Source organism: Bombus pyrosoma, linkage group LG9 (assembly GCF_014825855.1).
Source record: "Bombus pyrosoma isolate SC7728 linkage group LG9, ASM1482585v1, whole genome shotgun sequence".
Classification (NCBI taxonomy): domain Eukaryota; kingdom Metazoa; phylum Arthropoda; class Insecta; order Hymenoptera; family Apidae; genus Bombus; species Bombus pyrosoma.
In genome coordinates this window covers 11,721,219-11,740,124 of record NC_057778.1, presented here as the reverse complement: position 1 = coordinate 11,740,124, position 18,906 = coordinate 11,721,219, and the positions used below count along the sequence as shown (strand labels likewise).

Sequence of the window (18,906 nt, the reverse complement as noted above, 5' to 3'; positions counted from 1 at the left end):
TCTACTGAATAAGAATTTATATGAAAATTTATACGATAAATTGTAAAAACATTAAAAATATTTTTTAGTTAACATAGGAAAGGAACATAGTTATAAAATATAAAATACTGCTTATAAATTTATTATGTTTTATATTTTATTTAAAAGATTCAATAAATTCTTAATCATATTGTATGAACATATCAATAAATTTTTGTTGTATGATGTACATTTAACATACTTATATATACTTACATACTACTGACTTAATTAAAAAAATGTAGCAGTTTTTCATGAAATCTTAGACATAAATTTTACCAACAAATTCTACATAAAATGTGTTGACACAAATATATATTATACAAAATACACTGTGTATATATATATATATATAGATATGTGTATTCATATATAGTATATATATATATATACACACACACAATATTTTAAAGAAAATCATTAATAAAAATGCTAACAAGAAGTTCATGTTAAACTAGCTTTAACGAAGATATTTGGTAAAGAAGATTGAAATATTAGAAACATTTGAACCTTAGTTTTTAAGAAGATAAATAGAGTGTTTTAAACGAATTTGGACGGTTCAGGTAGCTGGCACAGGTTAAGAGCGAGAGGTGGGGGTATTAGAGGCACTACGTTGGGCGTATATGAATACGTCAACGAGAGATGCCGTCGTTTCGCGTTTCGAGTTTTTGCACAACAGCCGTGGGCCAAGCAACAACGCACTCGCGCTCAAGTCGGATTACGTTCTTGAAGAAAGATTCGAACTCTTATACTGATTATTCCACAACCGAATTACTGCAGACTATCTTTCTCTCAATGGTTTTGGCCTAACCTCTTCTATCACAAACTACAGTGGAACATGACAAAAGGTGGCATCACTGGAGACGTGTTGGAAGCACGGACGGAGCTGTGCTCATTGATATGACGCCATTTTACTAACCTTTTCGGCGCGGATCACGACGATCCACTTAAGGTGCTCCATTTCGTATCACATCAAGAGCGTCCGATTCTATCGTTCAGATTTTACAAACCGTATACATACTTTCGTAATTCGAAGCGATTCGTTCAAGCCGAAATTTACCGAAAGGTACGCATCTCTCATAGCACTGGGATCATTTTTGTATGCAACAAAAGTTTACTAGCAATACTTTTTTGTTGAATCTTGTTATCACGGCATCCTAATTTCGTGTGTTCTTCCATTCGTCACATTTTAACATTAATTTCATTGTAGTACTCTGTTTTTGTGGGAACTTTGGGACTGAATCATTGTGGAATGATGTTCACTACGAAAGGCTTCTTGCATGTCATACCATGTACTCAGTTTTGTAATACCCTTGTCAGAGGTATCATAGTTAATTGCTTGTTACTTTACTCAGTGTAATTTAAACCTAAAGTTTAATTTTCTGTGATTTATTATCAACATGTTCAATGTTGATGTTCAATGTTTTTCACTTGATTTGTGGATCGTCTTTCAAAGCTAATTAAAATGTTTTTGTTTCCTTAAACTGCTATGTAACACATTAAATTCTGCATAAAAAGTAATTTTAAATATTTGGTTATATAACTATTCTTGTTATAATTATATCCATAAAATAGTAAAGAAAGATCTTTTAATAAGTTGAATGTAACAGGTGGCTTTGTAAATATATCAATTATAACATTGATTAGAATAGGAATGATATATAATTTTGGTGTTCTTAATTTTTGTTTAATTAACATATATGATTTAAACATTTAATACAATGATTCGTCAATGTTATAATTGTTTGAATAATATTTATGACACATACACACCACATTCTCCTATATAATATAAAGACTATAATAATTTATGAAATAATCATTCCACAATCGTGTAATCTTTTGTATTAATTCACTATATTTTGTAGTGGTTTTGTTAATCTAATGCATAATTAATTATTGTACAAAACAAATATTTCTTTCCTATTAGAATATTTTTATATTGAAACATATTTTATATGTTGTAGGTAATATCACTGTAGCTAAGCAGTGCTATTATGGAAGATGAAGATGGTGAAAGTAAAGTTATGGATATGTGGAGCATTTTGGGAAAACAACAACTTAAAGATACTTCTATTGGAAATTCGCTAAAGTCATCAATTGACAGTATATACACTGATGTGATAGAAGAAGAAAAACAATTATTGCAGTATAATTCTATTGCAACCAAAGATTCTCCAAGCAAAAATAACAGTACTGGACCGAAAATTGTGTTTAAAGGTTTCAAGAAACGTATTTTGGCACAAGCTCAAGAAACACAAACGAATACATTGAAAAATGTAACACAGGAACAGCAATCACCACATTCTAATGCATCCAAAAGTAGCAAGGAGAAAAGGGCAGAAATTAAACGGGGCAAAATAACAGAATATGCACAATATTTGGGTCTCCAGCCTTCGTCAAAGAATAAGTGTTCAAAGTGTCAATCGTCATCAAGTTTGTGCTCTACATTGAAACAAATTTCATGTACTTGCAATTCCACAATGACACCAATGCCCAGCACATCAGAATCATCTACAGTGCCACATTCTCCTAATTTTAAAATTACAAGAAAAGTTTATCTCTGTGCAGCATGTGGCACGTATTTTGAAAATTGGAACTTATTTTTACATATGAGGGATATACATAAACGTCATATATGTTTGTTTTGTCTTGGAATGTTTGGTCAAGCTGAGAGATTGTCACATCATTTGACAAAGAAACATAGTGTTCCAGAAATGGCGTTTACATCTGTTGAAGATTTTTATGGTGCTTTCAAAGGATCGTGTTATCTAGTTTGTTGTACATGTGAGAAAGTTTTTTCAGAAACGGATAATTTTTATAATCATTTCTGTTCACCAACGTCTAAGCAAGATGTTACTGCTTCCATATGCACATTATGTAGACAAACAGGTTCACACGCAAGTACATGCAGTTTAGCCATTGAAACCACTAAAGAAGTAAATTCTGCTTTACCACCTACTACGCAAGCAGGAATAATATCGACTAATATACTTGATAAAGATGTAAATAGTGAAAATAAGACTGTTCCAAGGAAATCGATGAAAAATAATAGGTCTAAACATATGGAAGACGGTACACCCAATCAACAAAAAGTAAATATTCACGCAAAAAAGATTAATAATAAAGTTGCTGTATCTCAGTCAAACGAAAGCCAAGTATTTGATGAAACATTAAGCAGAGATGAAAATTCTCAGAACGTAGTAATGCACAATGTGGTTAAAGATACTGTTTCAGAGACAATAATGGAAGTTTCAAAGTGTATTGAAGATAACTGTGAAGAAAAAGAAGAAACAAATGAAAAAGAGGTTTGTCCAAATAATTCGGAATTAAATTCAACCGATTCACCCAGCCATAATATGCCATATGATAGTGTAACGGAAACTATTATGGAGGTATCGCGATGTACAAATAACGTAGAAGATATTGATGACAAAATTAAGAAAGAAAATGTAGATGTAGTCGATACGTTGAATACATCTGATAAATCAGAAACGAATTCTACTAAACTCGATACGAAAACTGTAAATTCGACCGAAGAAACTAATATTAAGATAGACGATGTTAATTCTGTAAATCAAGAAACAGAAGAAAATGTAGCCAAAAAGAAAACAGATGAAATTGTATTGGAAACAGACTCTCAGTCTCAAATGTCTGAAAGTTCTGCACATAGTCCAGTTAGTCGATCATTATTTAGCCCGCAACACGAATCGCATGTATCCGACCTTCAACCCAAAGAAAAAGCTTATGACAATGATAACAAAGAAAATTTTGACGTACCTAATGAATCTCAATCTTCGATATCGTTTAATACCAGTGAAGCTCCTGATAGAAGTTTAGTTATAAAGATATGTACCAATAGAAATTCTCAGTTTTCTGTTGCGACCAATAGCGAAAATATAGAAAATAATATTGTTAAGATGGAAGAAGAAAACAACAATGCAGAAAGTTCACTGACAGAGGAGAAAGAATGCAACATGTTTGAAGAGGACAAAGACAACAGTGTTAGTTATCAAGTGAATGACGAAGACAGCGATTCCGATAGTTCGAAATTAGCGGTAGTAGATAGTATCCCCGAGGAGACAGAGAATATGGAAGAATCTGGCGAACATAAAGCGGTAACGGGAATTAAAGTTGAAATGGACATGAGTATCGAAAACGATGAAAATGAGACTGAAATTACCGATGAAAAAGCAACAAATGATATAGATACAAATGAAAAATGGGATGAAGAAATGAAAGACGATAGTCAAAGTCGGATGGAGAATATAGCACAGTCTCAAATGCAGCCAAGCGATGGAATAATATTGGCTGGAGAAGATGTTCCTTGCATCGATCTTAACGTTGATGGTATTTTAGACAGTATAGAGATAGAAGATTTATTGAAACGTTGTATAGAAGCAGCAAGTCCTTTCTGCGTTTACTGTAATCATGCACGTCATATAGCAGTGAATGGTAAACAACTAGGACTGCACATGCTTGCGGAACATAAATTTCAACCTCAACATCCTGCCATAATTATTCAAGCAGAACAATTTATTACTAGAGTGAAAAAGTCTCTCGATGAATTAGATTCTTACTTCTTTAATTTAGATTCTTACAGTAGCACAAATGGTACATACAATATTCCAAACGTGAGGACGTACGAATGCTTTCATTGTAGATTTCACTCTGCCATACACAAGGAACTTTATCTGCATAACCGAAAGATGCATCAAAAGACAATCTTGATCTGTATAATGTGTAAATCCACTTTTTATAGTTATAGCGAACTACTTTGTCACTTATGTCCTGGAACTTACTCTCCAAATATCAACGTCAGATACAGATGTTGTCTGTGCCCCATGGCAAATCTTCCATCTGCATTTAGATTAATGGTACATTTGCGCAAAAGGCATCATGCATGCGACGTTTGTTTGGAATCTACCGGAAATCAACAGCGTCTTTCGAATCACGTTTGGAAACATAAGCTTCATCATCTATGTTATAGATGTGGTATTGCATACAGAAACAAACCAGACATTACCAAACATTTATTTTGGAAGCATGGAACAGAAAGCGTACTGTGTAAAAAGTGTTTACAGAAAAAGTGGCCGCATATTTATCACTTTTGTATACCACCCACGGCTTTCGTTTGCGAAGAATGTGGTTCTAGTTTTTCACGAGCCGTCGCTTTAAAAGTACATAAAAGGTTACATTCCGGAGATCATCCGTATGCTTGTAGCGAGTGCTCCGAGCGTTTCATTTCTCGAAAACTGTTAGACAAGCATGAAAACGCCCATAAAGAACCACCACCAGTTAGCACAAATTTGATGGACACGGTGAGTCAACAAGCATCGATCAACGAGGAAAAATCAGAGAAAGAAAAAGTAGGCATAAGCGATGGTAATGTATCTGCAACCGAGTTGGTGAAAGATATCAAAGAACCTGTAAAAAAGGTCGTTGACGTTTACGACTTACCACCTTTGAATTTGTCTTCGGAAAGTGATACAGATTCTGAGGATGAGAAACCAGAGATCAAGGAACCGGAGAACAACGAAAAAGTTAAATCAAACGAAGAAAATGCACCATCTTCCGCGGATCAACCAAATTTCACTTCCTCCGAGGCTGTTGCAGACAGTATAGTAGAGGTTGAACAGAACGAGGAAGAGAAAGAACAAGGAGCACAAATTATGGATGGTATCTGGGATAATTTTAAGAGCTATACAGCTAGTTTAGAAATGAAAGAGACGGCTAATAATTTTGCGATCAAAGAACCAGAGCCAGAAACCGACGTAGCATTCTTAAGAAGTATAGTATTGGCTGATCATGATTATTGCGTTGTATGGTCAGACAAAGAAAAGGACAAAGATGCAACGTCCAAGGTGAACGAGAAAGAGGAGATAAACACAAGCGGGGACCAAGATTACTTAAACAAGGTGGAGAAGAGTTCCGTGGAGGGTAACGAAGTTCAAAACACCAACGAGGATGACCCGAATAAGAAAAAAGCGAAAAGTCCGAAGAAAAAGAAGCAAAGTGGTGCAAGTACATCATCGAGTGATTCGTCTAGCGACAGTGATTCAAGTACTTGTTCCTGTGGGACAAATTGTAGCTGTAGCAGTTCGTCATCCGGTAGTTCTTCTAGTTCTAGTAGTAGTTCAGATTCGGATAGCTCCACTTCGGAAGGTTCTCCAAAGAAACAATCTAAACGAAAGAAAGAGAAAGAAAGTACACAGGAGCCGGAGACTAGATATACCGAATTGGAGAACAAAGAGATTTCTATGGAAACGAAGAATGGATCTGCATCGGTTCCGATAGAACCAGTTTGTCCACCACAGCTGTTACTGAGAGAGTCCGATCTAGAAACCGAGGAAACAGAAACGGACGAAGACTTTTACGACGAGCATCCTCAACAGCTTGCGAACAAATTGCTCGCGGAGAAACGAAATCAATTGATGCTTTTAGCCGCGGTTGCCCCTGCGTCCACGGAGTCAGCGATGCCATTGAATAACGGAATAACAGATAGGGACACGACGGTCCCTTCTCCAGATATTCCTCCCACCACGGAGGAAGATCAACCGCAGCAACAGCAGCAGCCGCAGAAGAAGAAAGTGAAAACGAAGAAACGAAAGAAAGGAGAGAAGACGAAACAGCGTAACGTGGCGCCAACCGTCGAGTCCATTAAACTAAACATTCCTAAAGCGTTTTACCAAAAGAACCCGGGTTATTCCGCTTCGTCGCCAGTGTTGATGCAATCGAACATGGCGTTGATGTCGAACGTGTCTACGAATGATGTGCATTCGATGAACGCGAGTGTCGAATCCCAAGCGATGGTTATAACAGGTCAAAATATCGGTGGCAGTGGTTCCGAGGCAGAGAACAAACGGTCATCGAAACGAAAACGGGTACCGAAACGATTTTATGGTGATTCCAGTGACGACGAGGTGGAGAAACAGCCGACGGTGAAGTGGAAGAAGGTAGAGACGACGCCTTCTTTCACTACAGTGCCAAGCGTAAAGCCATTGCCACCGAGATTGTCTATTGGCGGTAAGAATATGGCGTATAGACCGATCGAGAGACAATCGGAGAGTCTAGGAATCGCTACAGCCTCTGCGACCGAATCGGAGGGCCCTGCGGATAGTAGCAGTGATTCCAGCGATACCGAGGTAGAAGCCAGCCAACAGGTGCAGATGGATCTGTCGGAGAGTAACCCTCCAGTCCCGGAACGACCAGTTAATTTATATTGCTATTGTCAGTGTCCATACGATGAAGTGTCGGAAATGATAGCTTGCGATGCCGAGGATTGTCGCATCGAATGGTTTCACTTCGAGTGTGTTGGCATTATGGTACCGCCGAAAGGCAAGTGGTATTGTCCAGACTGTCGTAAAAAGCACGGTATTGTGCAAAACAGCGAGGACTACTTCGACTGATAGCAGCGGATGGTATCTTGAATGCGTGTGGAAATTTCTATCTAGGCATATTTGATAATGGGTGTTTGAGTTTCTCTCTCTCTCTCTCTCTCTCTCCCTCTTCCTCTCTCTCTCTCTCTCCCTCTCCCCTCCTCTCTTTCGTTTTCTTTTCTCTCGCTCCTCCTCCGTTTATCTATCTATCCGTCTATACCTATGTGTCTATCTCTTTTCTGTTTTTTAAAAGTTTTTTTAAGTATTTTAACGAGAATACGTTCGAGGTGCTTCGAATATCGTTTGAAATGTAAAACGCTTGCTTCATCGTCTTTTATTTATCAGTTTGACGAATTCTATGGAACCTTAATACGTTATAAATTTTTAAAAACATATGATACATTCAACAAATACCAGATCTGTATTAAACGTCTTTTTATGTGAACAAATGGTTATAGAAATTATCTTATTTCGAAGTCGAAGATAATTTTTAAAAATCTCACATAATAGTCACGTAAACAGGATGTATCCGAACAGCCTTGAATTATTATTCACGAATATAACACGAATTTACACATAATGATAGAAGAAAGAGAGGGAGAGGGAGAGGGAGGGTAGGGCGGTAAAGAAAGTGAGAGAGAGAGAGAGAGAGAGTGTGTGAGAGAGAGAATCGAATGTCCACTACTATTCCCAACGTTTTCTTTCTTTCTTCTTGGTAAGCAAACGAATCCATACACTGTTCCACGTTGATATTTTTCTTAAGCCGATACGATAATGAAAAGAAAAAAAAAAAAAAGAACAAAAAATGTTTGTATATAACTGTAAATACGTCTTAGAGTTTATAACAAGGAAGTAAGGTTTTTTGTGTACATTTGTTTGTACTTCTTTTAAATGACAAAAAGTGCGCAATGTATAAATTTAGTGTAGCCGAATAGGCAGGTAATAGCGTTCTAGAGCGAAATTCTAGGCTACGTCATAGACAAATTTTTGAAGCCTAGCGCGAGAGGGGAGGGCTGTGTTTTCATCAATTCAAAATTGCGATAATCGCGTCTGATTGTCGGCACTGCTGGCGGTGTCTGTGCCCCCGTTGAAACGATCGAATATTTTCGATAAACACCATTCTATTTCGACAATCGGCTCGAAATACTGTTCTCGCTCGGACCACTACCATTTTGTTCCTTTTTCCTTTCTTTGTTCTTCTTCCCTCTTTTTCTTTCTTTTTTTTTTTTTTAATCGCTTGAATTTTTCAAATTTTTACGATTATACGCGTTGAAACTTCTGTTACTTTCCCTCGCTCATCTTTCCTCCATTTTTAACAGTATATCGTGGAAAGTGAAGTTTCCATGATAAGATTTCTGTCGTTTCGTCACGCTTCATGTTTTAGAATAATGAACGAGTTAACGAGCGGATCTTTTATCGTTTTCTAGTCTAGTTCTTACTTGTTTTTCATAATAGCTCTTCTGCCGACAAACATTTTCCGGATGATTGTACAACTGTAGGTACTTTATTGAAATTAGTTAGTAGGACGCTTGGAATTTCTCTCAATCATCTTTCATCGTGTAATATTCCTTGGTTCATCAAAATCCGGTGAAATGTAAGTGAGCGATGAAATACGAGCGAAGAATTGGCGTATCGATTACATATTTCTGATCGAAAAAATGTTCCGTTTGTAGAGAATTATTAATTTTGAAATGGTATTTGACTATTGAGCTCGTATTTATTATTAATTATATTAAAATTATTTTATTTTGTATACGAAATCAGCCGTAATTTAATCTACCAGAGTATGACAGAAAGAAAAAAAAAAAAACCTCATCGGTCAGACTTGATGGGAAAGGAAGATAATACCTGTTTAGTGATTGAACTTACCCTTGTCTGCTTTGTACTCTCTGACCAATTTCATTATTAAACAAAATTCGTAACTTGAGTCTGTTAATCGGTAAAACGATTTTGATTTCCTTTTTAACGCTTTAAGAAAGAAACGAATTGACATAATATACGTTAATGTTCGTACATGTTTAATAGGAAGTCGCAATACATTGTAATGGTAATAATATTAGTATGGTAATAATAATCAACGTTAATGTGCCAGCAATGCAAATAATGGCACACAGATTAATTAATCATCGTCAGCCCTCGTTTCCTCCGGCAATTCAATACCCATGATGTCCGCGATGAAATCTTTGTAAGATATTCTCTGTATTATAAATAATAATACATTACTTTCGGCGAGCCTAAATGATTATTTATTTATTTCAACATTTCCATGTTCTTAATGAGGATACTTATTTTAAAGAACTTAAGAATTATTATAAAAAACAATTTTAAACAAACTTAAGTATTGAAGGTTTTTGTAGTTTTTTATCGGTTATCCAATTATCGAAAGTTGATTAAATTTTGTATTCAAAAGTATAAACGTAAAATTTACGATTGAAAAAATATGAAATTCATAATTCGCGTATCGTGATTCGATACTTTTTCACGCTATCCTCAACTTTGTAAATTTTCTTTCTTAAAAAATATGTATATAAATACTTAAACAGACGTGTAAGGACCATTGGCTTTTTGTATATTTGTCGATTTTTCTTAATAAGAAAATGAAGTGTGAAGGTAATTTTTTATATAGAAAAATACTATCGTAATATAAATACAATAATAAAAATATAATAGATTTTTCTGAATGTAAGAAGAGACATCTCTATGATAGAAGAGATACAAAATAGTAATACGCGAATAACGACCAACATAAAGTATTATGCGATTAATTTCTTTCACCACAAATGCTTTATGCGTTGGAATATATGTAACATGTACTTTTATTATTATCGAAAAAATAGCTTTAGTTTTGTAAATTTAAATAAGTATCCATCTATTTTTCAACTCTTAGTATAAGAAAAAATCAAACTTATTTTAATTGTTAGATATACCTCCGGTAAGAACGTAAAATCAATGGATGCGGATTTTTTTCCGTTTCGTTCATTATATATTTCATCCAAATTCTCGTTAAAACCAACAAGAAACTTCATGTATGCAAATGCCTCTTGAATTTTTAATGGTTCTCCTAGAAAAAGAACTTGCTTAAAGTTGAAATTAAAATTAACATTTGAAGCACAAGCATGAATAACATGTTGGACGTTTTCCAAAAAAACATATCAACTAACCAAAAGGTATGCCATTTTGCATAGAAAACTCAGGAGGACCTTCGCCAAGCAATATTCCCATAAACTGTTCTCGAGTTAATGCTGGATTCTCCGCTTGCGAGGCAGGGATTTGATCTGAATTTGCGAAGACTTGGAAAGCTTCTTGTATTTGATGCAGAGAAATTCCGAAAGCTGGCCGATGATTTATATAAAATTTGACAAAATCTTCGAATTGAATTTCTTCGACCAGATGACCGGTCTCCGCGTAATCCCTGTACGAGATTTCACCCATAAGGATTTCTATCTAAAATGTAAAATGACTTTACATCAAAAAAGAATAATTAGAACGAGAAATGAATTTTCCATCTCTTCAATCAAACAATCAAATAAATAAAAAGTAAAATCGTTACTTCCTCGTTGCTGGGATAATATCCAACGACGCGCATGAGATTCGGTATTTCTTTAGTGCTCACTTTGTCGGATATTAATCTGGGAGTTATTACATTCTCGCCTTGATGTAAGATTTGAGCATAATAAAACAGGTCTTTCATTTCATTGATAAGCCAACCTTTTTCGCCACCCTCTATCAGACAATAATACGGTGCAAGTCCTTTACCTCCTAAATGCGCTAATACGTCGACAGACCTGATTATAAGAAAGATATATGATATAGTATTGTAAAAACGATAGCGTAATATATAATAGTATAGTAGTGAAAGTAGTAGGTAGCGATATTAAACGGTAAGAGCAGTAGAAATATTAATTAAAAGCAACTGTGTTAAAGGAAAAGAAAACATACGAAATATTTTTACAAGGAAAGCTTCGGCTATTATATATTTGCTCTTTAAACGATAAACGACTATTAGTATATCGAGGAAAACAATGTTCTTCTTTCAATTACCACACAAAGTGGAATTATTTAATTTCTAAGTATTGCTAAGAGGTACCTGCATTTTATTTTCCACATCAGCGTGCACGGATCATTATAACCAAAAGTGAATAAAATGTTCCCATCGTTGCTAAGGCAAATATTACTGACCTATTAAAACGAGGCTTTGAAATAGATCAAAATACCTCAAACATATACAGAGCGTCTTGTAATATGCGGTCGTTTAAGGAATTGTTTCGCGTTTTACGCATCTTCCGTGAATGTGGGATATCAAAAAAGAGCAGAAAACTCACCCTATCTCGTGTACAAAATCAAACAGAATATATTATTTATATACGAATTTACTTTGTAGTTTTCAGGTGCTGAATATGTTCCTAATGTTGATCCCACACAGTACGAGACACTCTTTATATACAGCGATATCAAAATCAGAGAAAAAATTAGCTTTTTATTATAAATTAATAATATCTCTCTAATTACTGACATTCGGATTCATATGCAGAATCGATAGATTTTTTTCGCATTACGGTGTAACATAGTAAAACACCGTGTACACTGTACACGACGCTTCTTACCTTGCGTGGATGACCTATCATTCCTAAAATCTTGTAAGGATTCCCATCGAAAGGAAGCATTTGAAGGCCTATTTCCTTATTAGTTGCAAATACCATGTATTTGCCAGCTTTATATTCTTTACCAGATATTACCTGCACAACGATCCTTTTAATTAAGTGTAAAATAATAATTTCCTACGAACGCAAAGAACCAAAATTTGTACGATTCGTTACTTTGAAATGCTTAACCGGGGTATCACAAAGCGGTCCCAAAAATGTTCCTCGAATTGTTTTCGTTATATCGTTTAGCAATCTGTATTTGTACTAGATAATAAATGTTATAGATAATGTTACATGTAAATGCTGTATGAAATGCATCATTTTCTTGTCTAACTTAATTACGTATGTAGTAACATATTTGTGTACGTATACAAAGGATCCTCTGTATTTTGGTAATTGGCGATACAAGCAACAAAAGAGCGATTTCGTAGTACGAAGAAATAAATTGGAAGTGTATGATAAAATTTTATCGTATTATCTCTAAACTTTGTTTTCGATAATATAATATCTCTACTTATATCATAGAATTGTCCCTTTCTCGATCGTAACGTAATATCAATTACGAGGTGTATGTACTATGTATACATACATACATATGTATATGAATATATAGAATATACAGATAGATTCGATATGAAACCCGATAAAAAGTCTTATCTCAGTTTTAATTTAATGTTCCGAATTGTAGAATCAATTAAAAGATAACCAGATTATTACTTCGGAATTAGAGTACATCAGAAATCCTTCAACGCCCAACTTAGGGTACCAGGCGAGGCAAAGAGGAATAGCTTCACATTCAATTTGGTAAGTGTTCATTATCTGCAAACCAGGGAAAGGATATGGCCCGCTGCAAAATGCAGAGAATTTCTAGAGTTTAATTCTACGTTATATGTATTTTTCTCTGTTATTTGAAATATCTGATTTACCTATTTTTAAGATCGTACTCAATTAGGTTCCGATCTTCTCCTACCGAAAAGAAACGATATACAACGCTTTCGATAGTAGCTGGCCCGAAAAGTATATCTCTTATTTTTGCAGTATGAGAATGATACTTTCCAATAAAATCCCATAAACGGGAACCGCTTGGCGAATCATCTATTTTTTTAAATACCGCTACCACTAGTGTGTTATCCTAAAAGAAGGTAAAAGGCTGCTTTCTGCCTCGTATCGTAATAATTATAAAGAAAATTTCATTTTCGATTAAATTGTTTAACAATAGATGCGATATTAGTTTACGGTCCGATGATACTGCTTATTTACCGCATATGCCATGTATTCTCCGCACTCTGTGAAAGCCAATTTAAGTATCGATTCCGTGGAATGTTTGTAAGGATTTTTATCAAGAGGTTCTAAAGTGAGAGGATGCAACATCCAAAGGGCTCCATTTTCAAGGCCACATGCTAGTAAATTACCTTCAAAATCATTGAAATGTTTTACATTGAAAATCGTCCGGTCTGTAATTTGAAAATATCATGAAAGATCATAATTGACAGAAGATTCACCTGTTGGTGAATATTTCAATGCTGTAACAGCGATCAGTTTCTCGTGGCTCTGTGGGCATGTGACATAAGTTATAGCTTCTTTCTTTGCTTGTTTATCCAATAGTATACGAAAATCTGGAAGAGGCGGGGTCTTCCTGCATACGATACGCTTACGTCTCTCATAATCGTATAAAGAGGTGAAACCTTGTAGGTTACCGGTGACTATAAAACTGCTAATGAATGAAAGGACGGTGTTACGAAGAAGTATAATTTTATGAAGATTAAACTATATATACTACATCGTAAAAGACAGATCTAATTAGAAGTTAATCAAATTCCATTAGTGTAAATACCTTCGAGGATGCGCATCTAAACTGGTTATCGCAAAGTTCTGATCTTGAAAGATAAATCGGCACTTTAACGTAGGAATTTCTATCAACGCAACTATTCCACTCAAACAACCTTTACGAAAAATATTACAAAACTTTTGGATATGAATTCCATTTAATATTAATTTTCTGAAAACCTTGCCAGATTATTTAATGCCGTGAAAAAAATCGTATGCTGTATATGCTCTTTCAAAGATCAAGTGTACAAAAATGTAATAGCGCTTACCGATAATGAAATTTTCAATATAAAAAGGAGCACCTTCGATAGTAGCATCGGTAGGCGCGTGAGGTAATTTTGTAAATGCTTGCTGACTTTTATCGTAATTCTTCAATGTTTCTTCCAAATATACAGACATCGTCGATGGAACTTGATCACGATACTTCATCGATTCTATTTTTTCTATATATTTCACCTTTCTCTCGTCAATATTATCTTCTAATTTAATTTCCGAATATTCTTCCATTACTTCTTCGTTCTCGAAATCTTCTTCTTCGTCAGATTCAACTGCAAGATAAAATCTAATCATTTCTTGCTTTTATTTTTATATTATTTACGTTATTAAATTCTTCGAGTGAGAAGATAATCGCGATCTAGTTGATTGCATTTGAACGTAATCACCGATATTGGTAGTCGATAGATGACTGGACAGATGATTTTTAAATCATAAATTTACGTTCGAGGAAACTACCTGCCTACCTAATCGAATGATTAATTGTAAGACGTTGTTATTGAAAACGGTGATGTAATTATGCCGTAATGACCGAAGCAGGATATAGTATGTTCAAAGACTGAATAATTTCAACTTCAAATTCATATCCTTCGGATTTATACTATTTCGGAATTTTGGAAATAGAAGATATTCTGTAATAGCAATAAATATCGAACTCACGTTTAAATTCACCGACCGCAGACGCAGGAGCTAATAACGTGGACGAAAGATCAAAACTTAACGATCGAATAGAATCCAGAAGTTTATGTTGGCACCAGTAGAGTATTTTTAAATCAAGATCGTAAAAGTTGATACGTCCTTCTGAAGTTCCTGTTACTATCCTTCTAAAATTGTACATGTAATACAAATTTTGATAATACTGTATTTACAAAAATAAGAAAACTTTATTTACGACTGGAAAATTATGCCTATAATAACTCGATTACTAGTTGTAACTTAAAATAAGTAATATAACATATACAGGCTGTTTACGATATCAATTGTCAATGTTTTTTTTTTTTTCGAATTAACAATGACAAACCGAATAAATCTTTAACCGGAGATAGTATATCGTATAACGTATATCGATATTTTGTACACCTCTAATATTGGAAAATATCAAGTACCCATCGTGATACAATATCACCATAATACCGTTCTTCTCTAACTGCACAGACTTGATGTGTCTCTTTTCCTTGTTGTTAGCTGCACTCTGATCCTTACTCTTATTTTTCTGTCTTTCAACAAAAGTGCCCCAAATCAGAACGTACCCTACACATAAATATTGAATATCAATCTTTATAACAAAGATCAAATTGCAAGTTGCGATCTTCACATATAGGTAGATTATATATAAGTATGTGTAATAACATTGCGAGAGCATAAACAAAATGGAATAACGAGTATAAAGAAGATGTAAAAACAATACCGTTTGTCGTTGCTGTTAATACTCGTTGTGTTTTCGGAATGTAACAAGAGCAATTCAAGATCCCGTATCGTCGTACGTTACCCAAAATTTTTGGTATGTAATATTTCAATTCATCTTGTTCCTAATTCGTAAAAATTATCATTATCGATACCTAGATGTATTATATATTTCGCTGTTGAATTGTAACGAATCGCGAAAATCAATTCGTCGAAATTCTTATGGAACTTGTAAAACTTGCGTGCACGTACGTAAGCTAACATACGTACATATATAATAAAGAAATTGTAATTTAACGTAACGTTGTAGGTGTTAGATATTTGCAAATACGTTTTGATTTCATGGTGCTTCGTTCTATTGAGGGTGGACTACCTCGCGATCTAAGAAATAATTTCCTGTCCCCTCGTTAATACCTCGTTGTTTGCTTTCTATCTGACCGCGAAATGGAAAAATATCGTAAATGATGCAATGGCAGAGCCAACTTTGACATCGCTTTTCGCGAGAACAGTCGAGTTCCGGCCCACGGTTCGTTTTGCAGAGTTGGCCCTCGTGTCGTGAGTAAAATACGATGCAAGCGGAAAGAAAGTTTAACCCTGAATGTCAAGGTCAATTCTGCGGCAATTTTTCGATAAATCTCCACCGATCTAGAGATGTAGAATCACGCTTTTGTGATCCGATCACATATTTTTTATACACGCTGCACATTATACTGACCCATTTAAGGAATGCAACGCAGTAATCGGCAGTTAAACCAAACTCCTCGGAACAGTCTTCGTTGAAAGCTATTTCCTTTATTCTATTTGAAGAAAGTTCAATTAACTCCGTAAAAGCTGAAAATAATTTGCTTTTGAGAATTTCCATTAGAGGTATTAATACGCGTGCTATTTTAAACAGCAAACTAACGAATTTTTAAACGCAAATGAATAACAAAAATTTTGGCGATGATATCAAAGTTATTATAACATATAACACGATATTCTTTATGTAAACGTTAAATAAGACTGGTAAACAATAGTAATGATTAACCATCAGGTTGATCTTTCCCATACGTCCATAGCCAAAACTGAACTTTTTGGTGAAATTCGTTTCCAACAGTTACTATATACTTAGCATTTGGGCTAATTTTAGCAGCGGTCATTCCTTTATCACCATGTGGATTAAATAAAGTCGAAATTGGTACACTGCAATAACAATAGCAATAGCAACTACAAATATGTTACATTTTTTCAAGTATTTGGTGTCATATTCGACGTTTGATTTGTGTATTTTATTTATAATGTACATGATGTTTCGTAATAAGCGGGCAATTATTTAAGCACCTAAAAGCAATAAAAAAGAGTCCATATTTTTTTCACTTCGATTCTCTTTCTTCGTACGATGGATTTCAAGTATCCTCGTAAACAAAAATCCAAAAGTCGTTTTCGAACATCTCGTATGAAGGTAATCAGATATGATCAGAAACGATGGAACATAAAATTTGCTATATTTTTTAAACAAGAACAAATAGGACATACATTGATACGAACCTTTTTTATTGTTTTTTTTTTTTTACTAGATCCGCCTCTTAAATTGCATTGCCCATTTATTATGGAACACCCTGTATGTGATACCTCCTGTAACGTCACTTATCTCCCCGATAAGAGAACCTGTTTGAATTTCGCTCCCTCACCTTTTCTGGTTTTTACTCATAACTTAATTCGACCTGTTGCACAATGCGCCGTAATAATCGACGCGCAAGTAAAAAACAGAGACGCGAAAAGATACGTTTTTCGCTCGTTGTGAAACGTGCCCTCCTCCTCCTCCCACCCTAGTCTCCTCTCCATTAGTTTCTAATTAGCAGCAAAAGAAAAGAAAAAATTGGGCCAGATTTTTTCGTCGCATTTCCAAATTTCATTACCCAGTTTCGGTGTCCCAAACGACAGTTACGCAATCTTTTTCAAAATCTGCGGACAACAACCATTTTCCATCTTTCGATGCCGATAAAGTTTTCACCGTATTCTTCTACAAAATTAATGCACGAATAAGTCATGTATGAAAATGCAAATATAATAGGCAAAAGATCAATACATACATGACCTTGAAGACTTATCGCGTATTTAGTCTTATAGTTGTAGATTATTATAACATGCGAACAAGCATAAGCGATGATCGTACGATTTTTTGTGGTTAAATTTATTATAGGTGTATCCGAATTTGTCCCAAAAGACCATAATAATTCCTGTATTTAAAGAGGTTATATATAGATAAATTTTATTTTTAACGGTACATATATCTTTACATATACAATATATATATACATATATACGTATCGTTAAGGGTTGTTTTTAGGTTAGTTGCAATATGTATTATAATATTAAATAGCTTTTTAAAAGATTTCAGTTTCTCAATCTTTGTAAAAGAAATTTAGATATAATTATGTAAATCCATTGCTTACAAAAGGACAAAGATTAAAATCAGTTTCTTCATTTTTGTAAGGTGCCCTTATGTTGGTCTCTCTTCCACTTTTAGAATCCGTTGATTCCTTGGACCACGATGGTATCGAAACATTCGCTGCCATTTTAATTGATTTGAAAAGTTTTCGATTTACGACCTGAAATTAGCAAATGATTTACCTAACAGTTTTTTACACGTATATACATATTGCGAATATTATAGGGACCGCGACAAAAGAATGGCACACCTTGCAAATTTCTTAATTTTTATGTCATAAATTATGATTATTTAATTTGGATACATACATACGTTTTCCACATCAATTTTGGTCACGTAGATATGAAGATGTTAATTTGTTTTATCTGTAAAAACAGAAATATCGTGCTAATAGCGCACTATTTAAAATCATGGAAACGATAATTTGTACAGCCGCCAGAATTTACTTTCAATTACTTCCTCTTTCAATTCACTTATGCTATTGAACTGTCTGCCCTTAGCATAAACAACTCTAGCAACAGTTCTCCGTTATATGTATTTCACTTATAATTATATATATTTTAAGAAACCTTCGATAACCTTGAAACCTTGAAAAAGAAAACATTGAGAAATTTTTTTTCTATCATTACTTTTGCCCCTTCGAACCAAATATTGTTTTCCTCTGACATCTTTTCCTATCATAAAAAATAAGCGAGATATTTAAGATACCCAAGTTAGGTGGGACACCTCTTATACGCTCTATACATTTTGAATTTTCTATAAAAACTTCAATCTTCGCTGCTTAATTATTATTATTATTATTATTATTCTCACGTGATAAATAAGAAAATGTTACATATGGTTATCTATTGGATAGCTAACAGAGTTTATGCTGTCTTTTTATGAATTTACATATTGGTTACAGACAAAGGTCAAGTGACATCGGCTTCGT

At 34.4% G+C, this 18,906-nt stretch overlaps 2 protein-coding genes across 7 annotated transcripts; one reads left to right on the top strand and one right to left on the bottom strand.

Moving 5' to 3' along the window:
- The first annotated feature begins 431 nt into the window (after nt 1-431).
- LOC122570532 lies at nt 432-9,636 on the top strand. Of its 2 annotated transcripts, none has more exons than XM_043732944.1 (2): nt 432-970; nt 1,986-9,636. In XM_043732944.1, exon 2 carries the CDS (start codon nt 2,016-2,018, stop codon nt 7,425-7,427), a length of 5,412 nt encoding a protein of 1,803 aa, XP_043588879.1. In that variant the 5' UTR covers nt 432-970; nt 1,986-2,015; the 3' UTR covers nt 7,428-9,636. The 2 variants fall into 2 exon arrangements, with proteins under 2 accessions (XP_043588879.1, XP_043588878.1); XM_043732943.1 differs by having other exon boundaries at nt 432-1,084.
- LOC122570533 (cilia- and flagella-associated protein 251-like) lies at nt 9,462-18,767 on the bottom strand. 5 transcript variants are annotated; one of them, XM_043732946.1, is made up of 23 exons: nt 18,422-18,767; nt 18,288-18,340; nt 17,980-18,135; nt 17,617-17,763; nt 17,215-17,546; nt 16,572-16,726; nt 16,260-16,375; nt 15,549-15,669; nt 15,247-15,391; nt 14,801-14,964; nt 14,137-14,415; nt 13,875-13,983; nt 13,543-13,754; nt 13,301-13,452; nt 12,967-13,172; nt 12,758-12,887; nt 12,215-12,304; nt 12,002-12,133; nt 11,485-11,576; nt 10,948-11,182; nt 10,559-10,841; nt 10,325-10,458; nt 9,462-9,594 (listed from the first exon to the last, which is right to left on the bottom strand). In XM_043732946.1, the coding sequence occupies exons 5-23, from the start codon at nt 17,232-17,234 to the stop codon at nt 9,517-9,519; spliced, it is 2,853 nt and encodes a 950-aa protein (XP_043588881.1). In that variant the 5' UTR covers nt 17,235-17,546; nt 17,617-17,763; nt 17,980-18,135; nt 18,288-18,340; nt 18,422-18,767; the 3' UTR covers nt 9,462-9,516. The 5 variants fall into 5 exon arrangements, with proteins under 5 accessions (XP_043588881.1, XP_043588880.1, XP_043588882.1 ...); XM_043732945.1 differs by having other exon boundaries at nt 18,284-18,767; XM_043732947.1 differs by having other exon boundaries at nt 13,543-13,751; nt 18,284-18,767.
- Between the last annotated feature and the right edge of the window lie 139 nt (nt 18,768-18,906).